A 15,220-nucleotide genomic window follows, 5' to 3' on the forward strand; every position below is an offset into this window, starting at 1 on the left:
AGAAAATGTTAAATTACAATCTTCGTAAGCTTAGCTTAATTGGTAAGGATATCATATTTATATATATAGTGGTTGAGATTCAAACTCAGCTAAGTTATGACTTATGAACGTTTTCAATGCAAATTTACTATAGTTTTTTTTTTTTTTTGGTATAAAAATTTACTGTAGTTTGATTATGAAGAAAAATAATCAACAATTTGTTTAAAAAAAATATAAAAATGGATAAATTGAATTGAATATTTTAAAGAAACTTTTAGTGGATTTTAATAGATTATTTTGATTCATCCATTATCATCAAATCCATTCATTTTGACACTCCCAGTTTATTTGTTTCTATTTCCTACACAATAATATACTACTATCTCCGTTCCAATTTATAAAAGAAAAAAAAAATCAACTTTTATCATTTTCAAAATTTACTTTTACGTCAAGAAAATATTATTAAATAAAGTTAAGTACAAAGTGTGCCTAACTAAAATATATGTTTTTGTATAAGCAAAAATATATTATAAGGAAGTATAAGGGGTACTCAATCACTTACAATATAAAAACAAGTTATTATATGCTTTGAATAGACAATAGGGCTCGTACACTAATCAGAAAAAGAGAAGGAAGACTTACTAAACCAAAACCAAGAGAGAGTTTTAATGTCGTCTACTAAAAGAGAAGCATTCAGTAACGCCCCCTTGAAAATAACTTTATTTCTGAGCTTCCAAGTACACCTGGTAGTGGCCAACCATATCAAATGTCAAATCCGTTTACTTTTTTTTTTTTATTTAACCATAGAACCAAAAGATAAGAAGTGGTTCCAACCTTCCATACCCGAAGGTAAACCTTGACCTAACCACCTAAAGATAGATTTCCACACGCCTTTAACAAATTAGAAACAATGGAAGAAAAGGTGGGAGCAATCTTCCATACGCTAAAATATATGTACACCAGGGGTAAAAATAAGAACGCTAATAACACACCGCCTTCACCCAACTGGTAACCTCAAGCAAGGTAAGGGATACACCACCACAAGTTCAAATCAAGTACGAAAATTTTCTTCCTACTTTTCAACCACCACCACGACAATAATTTCACCTTGTCAAAACGTCTCCATTGACGTTTCTATGAGCGCAAAAATTCTATTAGAAAAAGAGAACTCTAGTAGTTTCAGAGTTCGGTCACAATATAAGTAAAGCCTAGTCAAGAATTGCTCCCACAAAAAATTGAATTCTTGAATTCTTTCGAACAGTTCGTTCTAGCGTGAATTCATTAACCATTTGAGCTCAATATCTTAGTTGATAATAAGTAAATTATGACTAAACACCTTTGATAAATCTCGTTAAATAGTTGAACCCAATGATACGATAATAATCAGATAAAATATAAATAAAGTTATGACACTCAATTTAGTTCTAATTTAGTAAATTTGCAATCTATTGACATACTAGTATATAAAATAGTAAGGTAAACTTTTTGGTGCCCATTGTTGGATATCGGTATAGCACTCACAAAATTCATTTAAAACATGAATTTTTTAAATATAAATTAATATAAAAATATGAGATGATATTTAATTTTACCTATAGGGTATAAGTACCTAACAATGTAAGTTGGATACTAGAGTATTCACCATAAATTATACTTTGATGTCCTAAAGGTTTTTATTTTTATTTTTATTTTTTATACATTTACCTATGACATTTTTGTTTCTATTTTGGTCCTTTAAATTATAAATGTTTGATAATTTCTGTTTCATTTTGGTCATTTAAGTTAGATGCTTTGAACATTTTGGTCCATTAAATTATGATTATTAAGATATTTTAATCTCTAATAAGAGAACTGAATTGTCTAAAGTTTATAAATTAATGAATGAAAATGTCTAACATTCATGACTTAAAAGATCAAAATGAAAAAAACTTAAAAACTAATTGTATAATATTTATATTTGTAACTTGGACTAAACTGAAATTTAAAAGTAATTTAAGGAACTAAGAATGTAAGTTAGCCAATAATATATCACATATCTTACTCGAACCTTTTAAACTAAACAAATATAATATAAATATAATTTACCAAACATATGAAAGGGGAAAAAATATAACTAATATCAAGAAACATGGAGTGCTACTGTGCTAGTGATGTCATTAAGAAATATATATACTCCGTACTCCCTCCTCCGTCTCATGTTTTTTTTTTTACAAACAAAAACTTATATCATTTCACTATTCAATAAGGGAAAAATACAAAGAGGTAATACATGAAACATATAGCGACTAGCACAAGAAATGGCCGCCCTAGCTAACGTATGAGCCACCATATTCGCTTGTCGCTTAGTAAACTTTACCACAAAGTTTGAATTTAAAGACAATGCATTCCTAATGTTACAAATGATGGTACTAAACTCTGAGTTACCAACACGTAAGTTGTAAACAGCGTCAACTACATTCTTAGAATCTGTTTCAAATATGACATGATTGATGCCTTTTTGCTCCATCGCTTTTATTGCTTCAAGTAATGCCAATGCCTCTCCTTCAACTCATGTTATAAAAAAAAAAAGTCAAATATAATAATTTAAAGTATGATATTTTTTGTTTTCCTTGAAATAAGTTTAATGAGAAAATGTAAAAATAGTTTTTATTGGTTAATAATTATGGGGAAAAGTTTGTCAAAAAAAAAATTATGGGGAAAAGAAGATAAAAGTAAAAGTAAATCTTAAAAATGATAAAAGTTACTAGTTGTTTTTGCTTATAATTTAAAACAATAAATTTTTTTTTTTTTTTTGCTTATAAATTGAGTCGGATGGAGTACCATGCATCTCTTTAGGATTCAACAATGAAACTCAACCGATGTTCCACATAACTTGGTTGATATAAAGACATTGTAATATACAGAAATCATTGTTTCAATATGAAATTCACGTATATGGTTTTTTTTCTATCTTACTCGTTGATAATTCAGAGATATTTATTTACTTAACAATCAATGAGAATAAGACATATGCATGTGAAATAAAAGTTGGTTAAAAATTAGTTGGAGTATCACATGTAAATCTATTTATGTAACTTGTTTTTATTAGTTGATGAGTAGATACCTCCAAATTATTGAGAAAAAATATTGCTTGTCATACCTAAAAAAAAGCATGTGATAGCATGCACACAACATATGTATCAATGAATGAAAAATGGCAAAATTATACCATGTCTTATTTATTTATTTAGTACTTTATTATTTTTTCATATTTAGATCATTTATCTTATTTATTTGTAATATTTTATTTTTTATAATACGCACATATAAACCATTTTTTTTATTAAAAATATATATATTTTATTAAAATTTTACAAACTCAAATTTTGATGAACATTGTTCATCATCTTCCTCACTTTTTTTTGGTTCAGTTGACTTGAGTTTGAAGTGCAAAAACCAAAAGCAACTTTTTGAAAAGATTTCTGCGAGATTTCTCTCTTCATGCTTTAGGTGTTGTCTTTGTCTTTGATTGCTTGCCCCAAAAGACCTGAATCTACATTACTATAACTTGCCAACGTTGTTAACTTTTTCTCTTGTTATTTCATAATGTTGCAGTTCAACTCAGAGTCTTCTTTCTATCTCTCGGGGATATAAGAGATATTTTAACAAATAATTTTTAAGGTAATTGATAATTTGAGGATTTTGATTTTTGAGTTTAGAAGAATACTAAGGTTAAACAAGTTTTTAATTGTTATAAATATCATAATTTTATTTTATATATTTTTTGGTTTCACCACCAGGTTAATCTGGTTCGTGGATCAGTTCTGGTATTAAGTGATTCCAACTTTTTATTGTTATAAATATCTTAAATTTTATTTTTAGTTCATATAAAAAATTTTAACAACTTTTGGTCCTCAAATTTAATTTATATACACTGTCATTGTAAGGTTATTTTAGACATGCGTCAAATAAAATACCAACACATCATGTATAATGTTTAAAAACACATGATATGTCTCATTCATTAAATAATATGGTAACACATCATTGAATGATTTACACCGCCGATGCATACAAATTAAACTCGAAAAATTAAGGATAACAATAACATCCCTCGTGGTGGACGCTAATGAATGAGTAATTACGCGTTGATGCAGATTCAAATGAATATGTTTAATGATAATGATAATGATGCAACCCTCTCTTGTATCTATAATTGTAATTAAATGACTCCAAATTTTAATGCCAAATTTAACTCACCACTTTCCTCCCAAACTTCGTAACTCATCCTTCAATTACTAATCTTTTTCCTTCAAACATTCACACACACACACACATAGTATATAAATAGTACTTACTACACACATTGTTCCTCAGACACTTTGTGTTGTGCTCTGTTCTGTTCTGTTTTGCTCTGCTCTGCTCTTAGTAGTAACTAACGTGTGTCACCACTCTCTCTCTCTCTCTCTCTCTCACACACACACACACACACTCTGCTATGGATTTCTTTGCAAAACCTGAAACCTCCTACTGGTTTTGTAACGATCAATCTCAACAAAACGACACAGACAAGTAAGTACTCTAATTAATTTCATTTCAACCATGATCACTATCTTGTTCTTGTTTTTCCCCTGTTCTTATTCTATTTCAACCATGATGATGATGATGATGATTCTTTATTCTTAAAAATTGACTATGATGATTCAAAAAGAATAGAATAATACTAGCATTATTCAATGATGTTATGAAGTACTGTAACATTCTCTTTCCGATATTCGAGGTTGATAGGGATTTTGTTTCCTTGTTTTCGTGTTTTCTGTAACTGTTTTGTCCCTTTTTTTAATTTCTTGTTTTTTATGTTCTTGTTACAGAATCATGGATATTACACCATATGATGATTTCGTCAACATTGATTGGGCAAATCATTTTTCATACCAAAGTAACAAACTTTTTCTCAATGAGTTCCATGATCTTGAAAATTTCAACTTTGATTTCAACCTTCCAAACCTTGATGAAAATCTTGAGGTAGAACAAAAACCCACCAATGTTGTTTTTCCTGAATTGGTTCATAATACTGAAAAAGTTGAAAGTGTTTGTGAAAGTGCTTTTTCTGAAACTTCAGAGAAAGTTGGAAAAGGTTTAATGAGTTTTGTGAAGAAAGAGGAGGAATGGGAGAATCAAGATTCACCATTTGGAGGAAATGATTTTTCTTTTGCTGAAAGTGGTTTTGTTGAAACTTTTGCAAAACATGAAAATGAGTTTTTGAACTTTGTGAAGAAAGAAAATGAAGAGTTTTCAATCCCTTTGACATTGCCTAGTAGTAATGTCATTATGAAAAAGAAGTCATCTTTATTACAATTTGATGAGATTAAGGAACATTTTGATGTTCCTATAACAATGGCTGCTAAGAAAATGAATATTGGGGTTACCCTTTTGAAGAGGAGGTGTAGGGAACTCAATATCAATAGGTGGCCTCACAGAAAATTGAAGAGCTTGATGCTCCTCATTGACAACCTTAAGGTATAATAATCATATTCTATGTTGTTTGAATTGACTACTATGCCCCACATTTTCAAGTACCTTAATCTCAAATTGTAGGACCATGACCCATTGATAGTGATATTTGAAAGAATGAAACTTTATACTATGTTTATTTTTGTGTGTTATTAAGTGTTTTGTTGTTTGTGTGATGTAGGAAATGGGTTTGGAAGATGAGGTTGCAATGTTGGAGAAGGAAAAAAAGATGTTGGAGGAAATACCAGGAATGGAATTGAATGCAGAAATCAAGAAATTAAGGCAATCATTTTTTAAAGCTAATTACAAGAAGAGAAGATCAAATACTTTCCATCCTTAAACTTCATCAATGTTGGATATAATCACTAAAATGACATGTAAAGAAATGCCTGCCTCTCACAACAGCTTAGGAAATGACTCATTGAAATGCTACTAGGTTTTTGTTACAAGAAAAATTGCTACTTAGTTTTAATGTTCTTTTGGTTTTTTCTTAAGTTTAGAACTATACTCTAGTATAGATTAGGAAACTAATTTGACTGAAGGACATGTACTTTGAGGAGATTATGAGTTGGAATTCAATTTGCAAAGTGACATTTTCAGCAAAATTATTGAGTTTCTCTTTTGTTTCAAATACTACATTTGTAGCAAATATATACTTTTTGGAAGCTACTAGGAAATTACACTCTTAATTTGTTTCAAGTTAATTGGTATGTGTGGCTTTTTTCATAAGTAACGCGTTTGTTTCTATAATAAGCAAATTAGGCAGGCAAGTTCCTTAAAAGTAAAACACGATTTCTAAGACAGATAAATCATGGTCTTTTTGGAGCAAGGATATGATACAAGCAGGGTTTAATTATCCAATCTGATTTTGCCTTCTCAAAATAGACTCTTTGCCGTTAAAACAATCTGGCATTCATAAAGTTGGTCGGTGTGTTAAGAGCGCTATGAATCACACACGACACGGACACACATTGATTCTGATAATAATTTGAGAAAATGACATAATTAAGTGTAATAAGTGTCGGTGTATAATACCGAGACGTGTCCGACATGGATACGACTAATATGAGGAGTGTCCGTACTTCATTGGTTAAGAGTCTCTCTATCTTAATCTAACAATCTAAAATAATATAGATAGTTGGTTTTTATTTTAAATATTTAAATATTACAAACGATTGGACAACTTCGAGTACACCAACGGCGTCGGCGTGAATGTGGACTTTTTTCCGATTACAGTGAAACAAGGTCGCCGTCTAATAGCACACATATGGAGCTTTTCCTTTTTGATTTATTAAACAAACACTATGTGTTCTCATGAGGGTTTGGGTTTCCTCCATTTTATTATTCATCCATTTATTCTCCATTTATAGAGACATGACACACGTACCAAAAAAAAAAAATAGAGACATGACGCACGTGAAGATTAGTGAGGTCTAACAATTAGTGGTCCCACTAATCTTCACTTGTGTTTATCTCTCCCTAAATAGAGAACAAATTGAAGAATTATAAATAGAAGAAACTTAAACTCGTTCTCATCGCTCATTTTATATTTTTTAAATATAAGTAGTACTTAATAAACATTCAATCTCTCCATTTCAATATTTTGAAATAATTATTAAATGTGTCACACGAATAACTCGGTTTATATTATTATATTTTAACAAATTATTACAAAAGTGCGGGTAAGGATTGTTAAAGCTACTCAACTCAGTAAGTAAATACGTACCTTCCATCTTTTCTCCCCAATTGAATAGAGTCGTCCTTGAGATTTCGAGTGCCGTGAATTATATATGAATTACTTCATGCACTATTATTTTTTGTAATCTCTTTTCGCTCACACACATAAATAATAGCCAGAATAGTTATATATGTATCTATTAATCTAAACATACCGCAGCATTTCATCTATTAATTTTTGGATGTCATCCTCCTTGCATTGCAATGTAATTATACATGTTTGAGATAGGTTTCAAGATGTTTGGAATGTAAATTCAAGTCATTGTGAGAGAGAATGAGCCTAAGTCTTTCAATGCTCAACAAAAAAATCCATAAACCAGATTCGATTTTTAAATTTGTTGCGGCTACATTAATTGGGCTGCGTTACAAAATTGAGTAAGAATAAGAATTTATTCCCTTATTCTTCATTTTTGTCAGCTTAGGAATAATTCAATAGTAGTATTCAACTATTACATTCTTTCTATTTATTCCATTTTCACACCACTTGCAGATTTTACATTCACCTTATAAATATATACCTATCTATGCTATGCCATAATCTCCTTCACTCTCCTCTTCATCTCCCTCCTTTCTCTCTATCTCAATGGAAGAGAACTCTCTAGCCTTCAAAAAACTGATTGCTATATCCTCCCTCAAAGAATGATTATACAACTATTCTAGAGGATGATCCTTTGGTATGTGTTTTTGGTGAAGATGATCCAGAAAACCGGCATGTTCAGATTGGAAAACTTAGTTGTTGACTAAATATTACTTGCATGTTTACAAGATTTTGTCATAGTTAGAAGTTCAATCACCGATTCTTGCTTATCAAGAAAATTTAATTAGGAGGGGAGAATCCACCTAGTGTACCTAACATAAAGATTTAATCGACAAAAATTAATCACTATTAATAAACGTGGGAATTTTGTACTGGATATAGCGAATATTTGTTTCGCGACAATTTCACAACATGATGTGGCAGTTTGGAATTGGCACACAACATCCATGATTTCCGTTAAAGTCAAAGATAAAAACGTGTGCTTCGTGATGCATTCGCGATAAAAGATTTCGCTTGATATAACAATGCTTTTTGTACTTATAACGTTGATAACCCAATTATTTTAAAGGACTAACATGACTCTCCCTCAGAAAAAAAATAATTACAGGTTCGATTTCTGAAGTCGACTATGTGAGAGGTAGCTTAATCTTATTAAAAAGATTAAATATTTTGTTACAGACTCAAAAATTAGTATTCACAAGATCTAAGTCGTACCTTGAGCGCCTGCGCCTACTTGAGAGCCCAAGATTATTACAATGCCTATGATAAAAATAGTTTAGCCATAACGTATATATAAATAAATATACTACTCACTATTATAAATAAAAAAAATCTTATAAAAATTCAAAAAATAATTCTCACTTTTTATTTAAAGCAGTTTAGTGGTGTTTTTTTAAAAGTAAATAATAAGTGAAGTGAATTGGTTCCAAACATGCATAGTTTCAGAGCGTAAATTCCATTTTTTTTTTTTAAACTTCAAAACTTCGGCTCCGAACGATATTTTTTCGAATTTTTTTAATAAGAAACAACAATAAAGCTTTTGTTATGCAAAAACATGATGAATACTTTTTCTCTTTATCAACAACACAACAAGATGCTACAACTCAACATATGCATGCTAATAGCCACGGTCGTGGCTAATATGAACAATTTTCGGAACACCTTTTTTATGTTTTCCGGTAACAATTGTATACCGAAATAGTTGGGAAAAAAGAGATCTGGTAAGAGTTTGCCATGGTTAAACCGTGGCAAAAACTAGAAACTAAATTCTGCAAGAATATAAGTAATAAAGCTTGAAGTTTTTTTTTTTTTTTTTAACTTTTGTTGAAGATTTGTAATTTGTTCTTTTAGTTTTGAGCATTTGGGTTGTTTCATCTTTTTATTTGTTAGTGTGTGATATTGTTGTGTGAAATTGAGTTTTGGAGAAGAAACAATATATTGGATTTTGGAGAAAGATTTGAATATGATCTTAGGCTTGTTTTTATTTGAAGATCTAAATAGGTGGAATTGAAAAAGGAGTTGGAAGATTGATTTGAGATGGGTTTTTACTGTGTTGGTTAGGTGGAAATCATATGAAAATATGTGTGAAATTTGATTGGAGGTTGAATAATGGTTTATTAGTTTGATTTGATTTTTGTTATTGAGTAGAAATGGAAGGATTTAGCTCACGGCCGATGTATAATTCAAGGTGGTGGTGGTGGTTCTTTTGGTAGTTTTGATTTGGCAGTAGGATGGATACGAGTTAATCGCTGCATCATCAATTCATGATGATTTTCCTCTTCCGAAACTCTTTCTTAAAGTATTCCGATAGCATATCTGCGACTGCATTTCAGATATCTTTTCCGAAGTATTCCGGTAAAAACTTTTATGTACAAGAAAAAATATATAGGGGTGAAGTCAAAGAGGGGTAAAATTGGGAAAAATTGTTTGTAGGGGTAAAGGTATAATTGTTGGGATGGAAAAAAAAATTCCGCTTTATAGTTGTGTCGGGCCTGTTAAATAACCATAGCTACTAAAAACTTTGGAGAGCTTCTTTTAGCACACCCCGTGTTTCTCGCCCGTCCCGCTCTTTTCCATTTTTACCCGTCCGCTATTTAAGGAGGGTGTATTGGATTGAGATTTCATGGGATTTTAAAAGACTTTTTTAGTTTTTTATGACAAAAAAATCTTGAGGTATTCAATCAAGACTTTTACAAAAGTTAAATAAATCTTGTGGTATTCAATTAAGACAAACATGATTTTTTTTTTCAGGGCAATAAAATCCGTTGGTATTCAATTGAGATTTGGTACTACTTTTAAAATGTCTACTGGTATTCAAAAGTCTACCGATTTTGATGGATTCTTCTATGGAATGGATTTTGAGAGACTTTTTAGTTGAAAATACACTTGATAGACTTTTTCAACAATCTCACCAAAAGCCTTGAGACTTTTTTGAAATCTCCAAGACTTTTTATTTTCATCATTACTGTATCAAATTTTTTTTTCTTTATTTTTTCATAGTTCATCATCACTGCACTCCTTCTTCTTTTCTTTGTTCACTTGTTCAAGAATCTCACCAAAAGACTTGAGACTTTTTCAAACTCTCCAAGATTTTTTACTTTCATCATCATTATATCAGTTCTTCTTCTTCTTCTTCTTCTTCTTCTTCTTCTTCTTCTTCTTCTATCAAATATGTTTTTTTGCAAAAAAATATTTTAACAAATTCTACATCTTTTTTACAAACTTTTGATTCAATACAACTTTTTACGGCAAATTTTTTTTCGTTACCTTCATCTGCTTCTTTTCCCATCAATGGTGATAATGGTTTTTATTTGTGATTAGAACATATACGTGAAAAAAATGTAAGGCTTTTTTTTTTGTTTAAAAATTTGGATTCCCAAAAAAATATAATTTCTTTTATTAAAATTTATTGATTCTTTTAAAATTTGCCTAATATACAAAAGTTTCTTAATATATAAAGTATTATGAAATCTTGATTGTAAAAAGTTTTTTGAAAAAAATCTCTCAAAATCCATTCAAATCATGTGTTAAAAATCTTGATTGTAAAAAAGTCTCCGTAAAAAAGTCTTTAAAATCTCACAAAATCAATATAGTCCAACAAAATCTCATAAAATCATCAAGACTTTTTTTGCCAAAATTGTCTCATGAAATCCCAATCCAATACACCCCCCTGGCGGATGTTATAAAATGAGAAATTTGAGAAAAAAAAACACTCCGAATTAAGTAGTGGACAATGTTGAGAAATTTCGGAGGCACCAAAAGCTCCCAAAACTTTGGAGACTAGTATTACTCTTCTTCATGTGTAAAGTTAAATGTTTTGGTCAACTTCGTTAATAAGGAGATTCAAATTCAATGGTGATGTCCCTCTTAGAGAGCTTCTACAACTTCTTCTAAGATATTCGAAACTTACATGTATAGGAGTGTTTGTTTAGGAGTTTTTTTTACTGGATTATGCTCTCTAAAAACACACTTTCAAGAACTCAAATAACTGAATATTGGAATTCCAATCTTATTGATTAATGATGAAAGAAAATGAAAGTGAAGTACAAAATACACAGCACAATGCCACAGTCCTTATAATGTACATAGCAGCTGTCATACTAACCTTGAGAGTAACTAATTAAACAAACATGAGTAAACATTGGATTATCTTTTCAATAAATAATGTCTTTAGAGTGGCTAGATACTATCTATCTATAATCTATGTCTAAAGTCTAAACTCTATTATATTTATAGCACAAAATATAACCATATATAAGAGAAATTATTTATTTATTTATATATATAGATACTAAACATCATATCATTTCTTAAATATTGTTATGTTTAAAATAGGAGTGAGTAAACATGAGTAAAATGAATTAATCTAAAGAATTAAACAGTGTCGGTTATGGAAACCCATTTTCTCTGTGTTTCTTTCCTGCGTCTCCAAGGGACCACTTGCTTGAAGCTACCATAAATGCTTGCCTGCAAATATCAAAATTATTATTACATCATATAAGATTTAATCCATTTCAACCTAACTAGTTAAATCAGTCATATTCTTGTCCAATTTTTTGGTAGAATATCATATTCTTGAGTATAGGCATAATGATAAGAAAATGATATTTCATCACTAAATGGTGTTGTGAGGTACTAGTATATGCAAATATTTTATATGTGGTATCTACTTTAAATATTTCAGTAAATATTACAATCTTAGGTTAGTTTTTCTTCTTGTCAGAACTTGAATCCTGAACCTCCAATTTTTTAATCCTTAGTTTAATTAGTTTAATCAGTTGAGTTACTCTTTCTATCCAAAAAATCTAAAGACTAAAGAGTTATAAGGTTGATTTTGTGACCGTAGTGAAAGAGTTAAGAAGTGGTGTTTGATTGCATTATTGGCATTTGGGTTTCAACTCCTTGAAAGGAAATTTTTCCATTATTTACATAAGTGTAGGGTCAATTTGACTTTAGACAAATACTACTAATAGCAATTTAATTTTACCCTGATACAAACTTTTATACAGTGTAAATTAAACATAACAATAATAGTAGAAACTTTTTATAAAATTGGTTGCCTTGGATGTAGCCACTTCAAATATTTTAGTATAAATAGTCAAACTTGATTGATCAATCATATGTGTTTTACTACAATGCATACACCTAACACCTTAACTGCTCTACTACATTATTATGTTATGTTATGTATGAGTCAGAATATGCTAATAGCAACAAAAAGAGTGAAGTGCATTAGGATAAAACGGTGATGACTTGGGAACAGTTATGTTATATATACAAGTCAAAGTTATAAATGTTTGAATTGTGTCATGATCATTGAGTCCACTATTTCTAAGTGTGATACACCATGACGTACTATATTCAACCTAGCACCAGTCATCTTACCTACAATTTGTCATCATTCATTTTAGAGATTTTGTTTAAAGACGATAATATTTTCTAATAACCTAATGACTACACTAAGACTCCGTTTGGTTGAGCAGAAGGAAAGAAAATTACGAATTTCAATGAATGAACTTGGACAAAAGTTAGTCCACATTCATCCATTGGAATTCGTAATTTTCTTTCCTTTCTCTTTCTTTCCGCTCAACCAAACGGATTATAAGTGTGGAGCAATAGAAAATTCGAAGTTCGAAATTCAGTCTCTTTAATAATATTTTTGGTAGCTACCAACTAATCTATTTTATAGGACAAGAGCAGACTAAATTTATAGTGTACAAGTGTTGAGCCGTGAGAGGGGAGTTTCACTGGATTTAATCAACACATTGAACGTTGAACAACAACACAAATGACTTCAACACTATAAAGAATACACTTTTACCTAACATTTTAAGGCATTGAGTTTGCGGGTTTTCTCAATTATATATTGTTCAATCTCAATCTCAATTCTTTGTAAAAAATATATTTATGCATGGTGTAAAATTATTTTATTTATGCATATTGGACAAAGTCTAAAGAGTTTTAGGAAAAAAGAACAAATAAATAGTGCTATTAACCGACCAATTTCTCCCAATCTATTACAAAATTAAATGGTATTATACCGACAGAATATCATAGCAGGTAATTTTGCACGGTCCACAATTGGCCCAAAATGGTTAGCAAAGAAAAAACAGAGTGTATAGCATGTGGAAATGCCATTAGTTTAATTATAAATATAAGGGTTAAATCCTTCTTAGTCTCAATAATTTATTTATTTTATTTAGTCCCTGTATTTTTAAGACTAAAAGTATATAGTTAAAATAATTATAGCTAAAGGGGTTATGCCCTTTTGCCCACCAAAAAAATAAAATAATTATAGCTAAAAAATGGGTACAAGAACTACAACCATACGTTAAAATAATTATAGAGACTAAACATATATTTAATAAAAATAGAAAAAAGAGACACTAGTTTTAGAGTTTTCAATAAATTGTGTAAAAAAAATTCAATAAATTGTGCCAAAAAAAATCCAATAAATTATTTCCTTTTAAAAATTAACAAATGATATATATTTTTTTTGAACGGTAAATATAATATTATTAATAATCAGGTCTCTGAACGGACAGACACTACCTTAGATGACCACTTCTAATCTCATTCTCAGAATGACACTCTATTTATAAATAAATTTAATGTCTATATATATACATTCTCTTATAAAGTATATATTAAATGGAAATTGTTTATATTTAAAACTTTAACATGTCTTCAAAAACATATCTCCTCTAAATTATTTATAGAGACAACTCATTGATGATATATATTAAATTCTAATATTGTAACAACTAAGTTATTATATCCTAAAATATAATTGAAGACTGATTTTTTATATTTGATGCAAGAACAAAAATATGTAGGGTGGGGTTCAAACCCGAATTCTAAGGAAAATTCTGTCCACTAGGAAGAAAAAGAAAAAAAAAAACAGAGCATTTGGCAATTGATGAATGAAGAGGGAAAGGAACAGTAAAGTGATTATTATGACTTACCCACAAATGTGATTTTGCCTTAGAAACAGGACTTCCATCTTTACCAGCAGCCCCAGCCCCAGCCCGTGAGATCTTCACCTTATTCTGACCTGAAAAGTCTAAACTACCCTCTTCTCCCTCCTTGTTAATCTTCTTTAAACCACTCCACCTACTAGACCCAAAATTGGAATTCCAGTTTTCCCTTGGAGTTCTATATGAAGAAGTGAATGACATAGCCCGACCCACGTAAGGCCCATCTAAGACAGTTGTAGGAGAAGGAACATTAAGCTTGGAATCCAAAAAGAGCAACCTAGGAGGAAGTTCTAAGGTTGTTGTTGTTGTAACGGTGTTGTTGTTGAGCTCTGATTGGGTGTGGCAGTGTCTAGGCTTCCCTGGTGCTTCCTCCCATTTGAAGGGAATGGAAATGGTTGTATGAGGTGGTGATGGTGACGTGGCAATTTCCGACGAGGACATTATTGGTTGATGGGTTTTTCACTCGGTGGTTGTATATGGTAGATTGGTAGTTTACAATAAGGTTGTGATTGTGAGAGTGGGTTCGTGTCGTGTGCCTTTTATATAGAGAGAAATAGAAATAGAAATAGAAATAAAAATATGGTCAACATGTTAAGAAAAATAGTTGAATTTTTATTTTATGGATGTTTATTAGAAAATCATTTTAGAACCTCAAATAAATTATACGATACGGATACAAGACGACACAAATACGGTGATACAGGATTTTTTAAAAAAATTTAATTATCTGATACTTATCTAATACGTATTGGGAAATATCACAGATGTGTCTGATATTTTTCTATTATAAATATAAAATTTAATCATTGAATATTTCTCCGATATATATCTAACGTGATATTTGAGCAATTTTAAAGTATCGAAATTTTCTTAGATAAACTCTCATACATATTTTTCAACAAACTCTTAATTAGTTATTTACGGAGTACCTATTAAAATTTTTAGAATATAAGAATTTTTTTTATAGGGGACCTTGGCCAGTCCAATAATGAACAAG

The 15,220-nt window shown here is 30.1% G+C and overlaps 2 protein-coding genes across 2 annotated transcripts; one reads left to right on the plus strand and one right to left on the minus strand.

Moving 5' to 3' along the window:
• The first annotated feature begins 4,370 nt into the window (after window positions 1-4,370).
• LOC123909246 (protein RKD4) lies at window positions 4,371-5,826 on the plus strand. Its single transcript, XM_045960048.1, has 4 exons — window positions 4,371-4,530; window positions 4,830-5,150; window positions 5,256-5,478; window positions 5,654-5,826. Exons 1-4 carry the CDS (start codon window positions 4,457-4,459, stop codon window positions 5,810-5,812), a joined length of 777 nt encoding a protein of 258 aa, XP_045816004.1. The 5' UTR covers window positions 4,371-4,456; the 3' UTR covers window positions 5,813-5,826.
• A 5,665-nt stretch (window positions 5,827-11,491) lies between these two features.
• Window positions 11,492-14,770, minus strand: LOC123909247 (uncharacterized protein At4g00950-like). Its single transcript, XM_045960049.1, has 2 exons — window positions 14,212-14,770; window positions 11,492-11,713 (listed from the first exon to the last, which is right to left on the minus strand). The coding sequence occupies exons 1-2, from the start codon at window positions 14,662-14,664 to the stop codon at window positions 11,621-11,623; spliced, it is 546 nt and encodes a 181-aa protein (XP_045816005.1). The 5' UTR covers window positions 14,665-14,770; the 3' UTR covers window positions 11,492-11,620.
• Window positions 14,771-15,220: the final 450 nt, after the last annotated feature.

Source organism: Trifolium pratense, linkage group LG2, assembly GCF_020283565.1.
Source record: "Trifolium pratense cultivar HEN17-A07 linkage group LG2, ARS_RC_1.1, whole genome shotgun sequence".
Taxonomy (NCBI): Eukaryota; Viridiplantae; Streptophyta; class Magnoliopsida; order Fabales; family Fabaceae; genus Trifolium; species Trifolium pratense.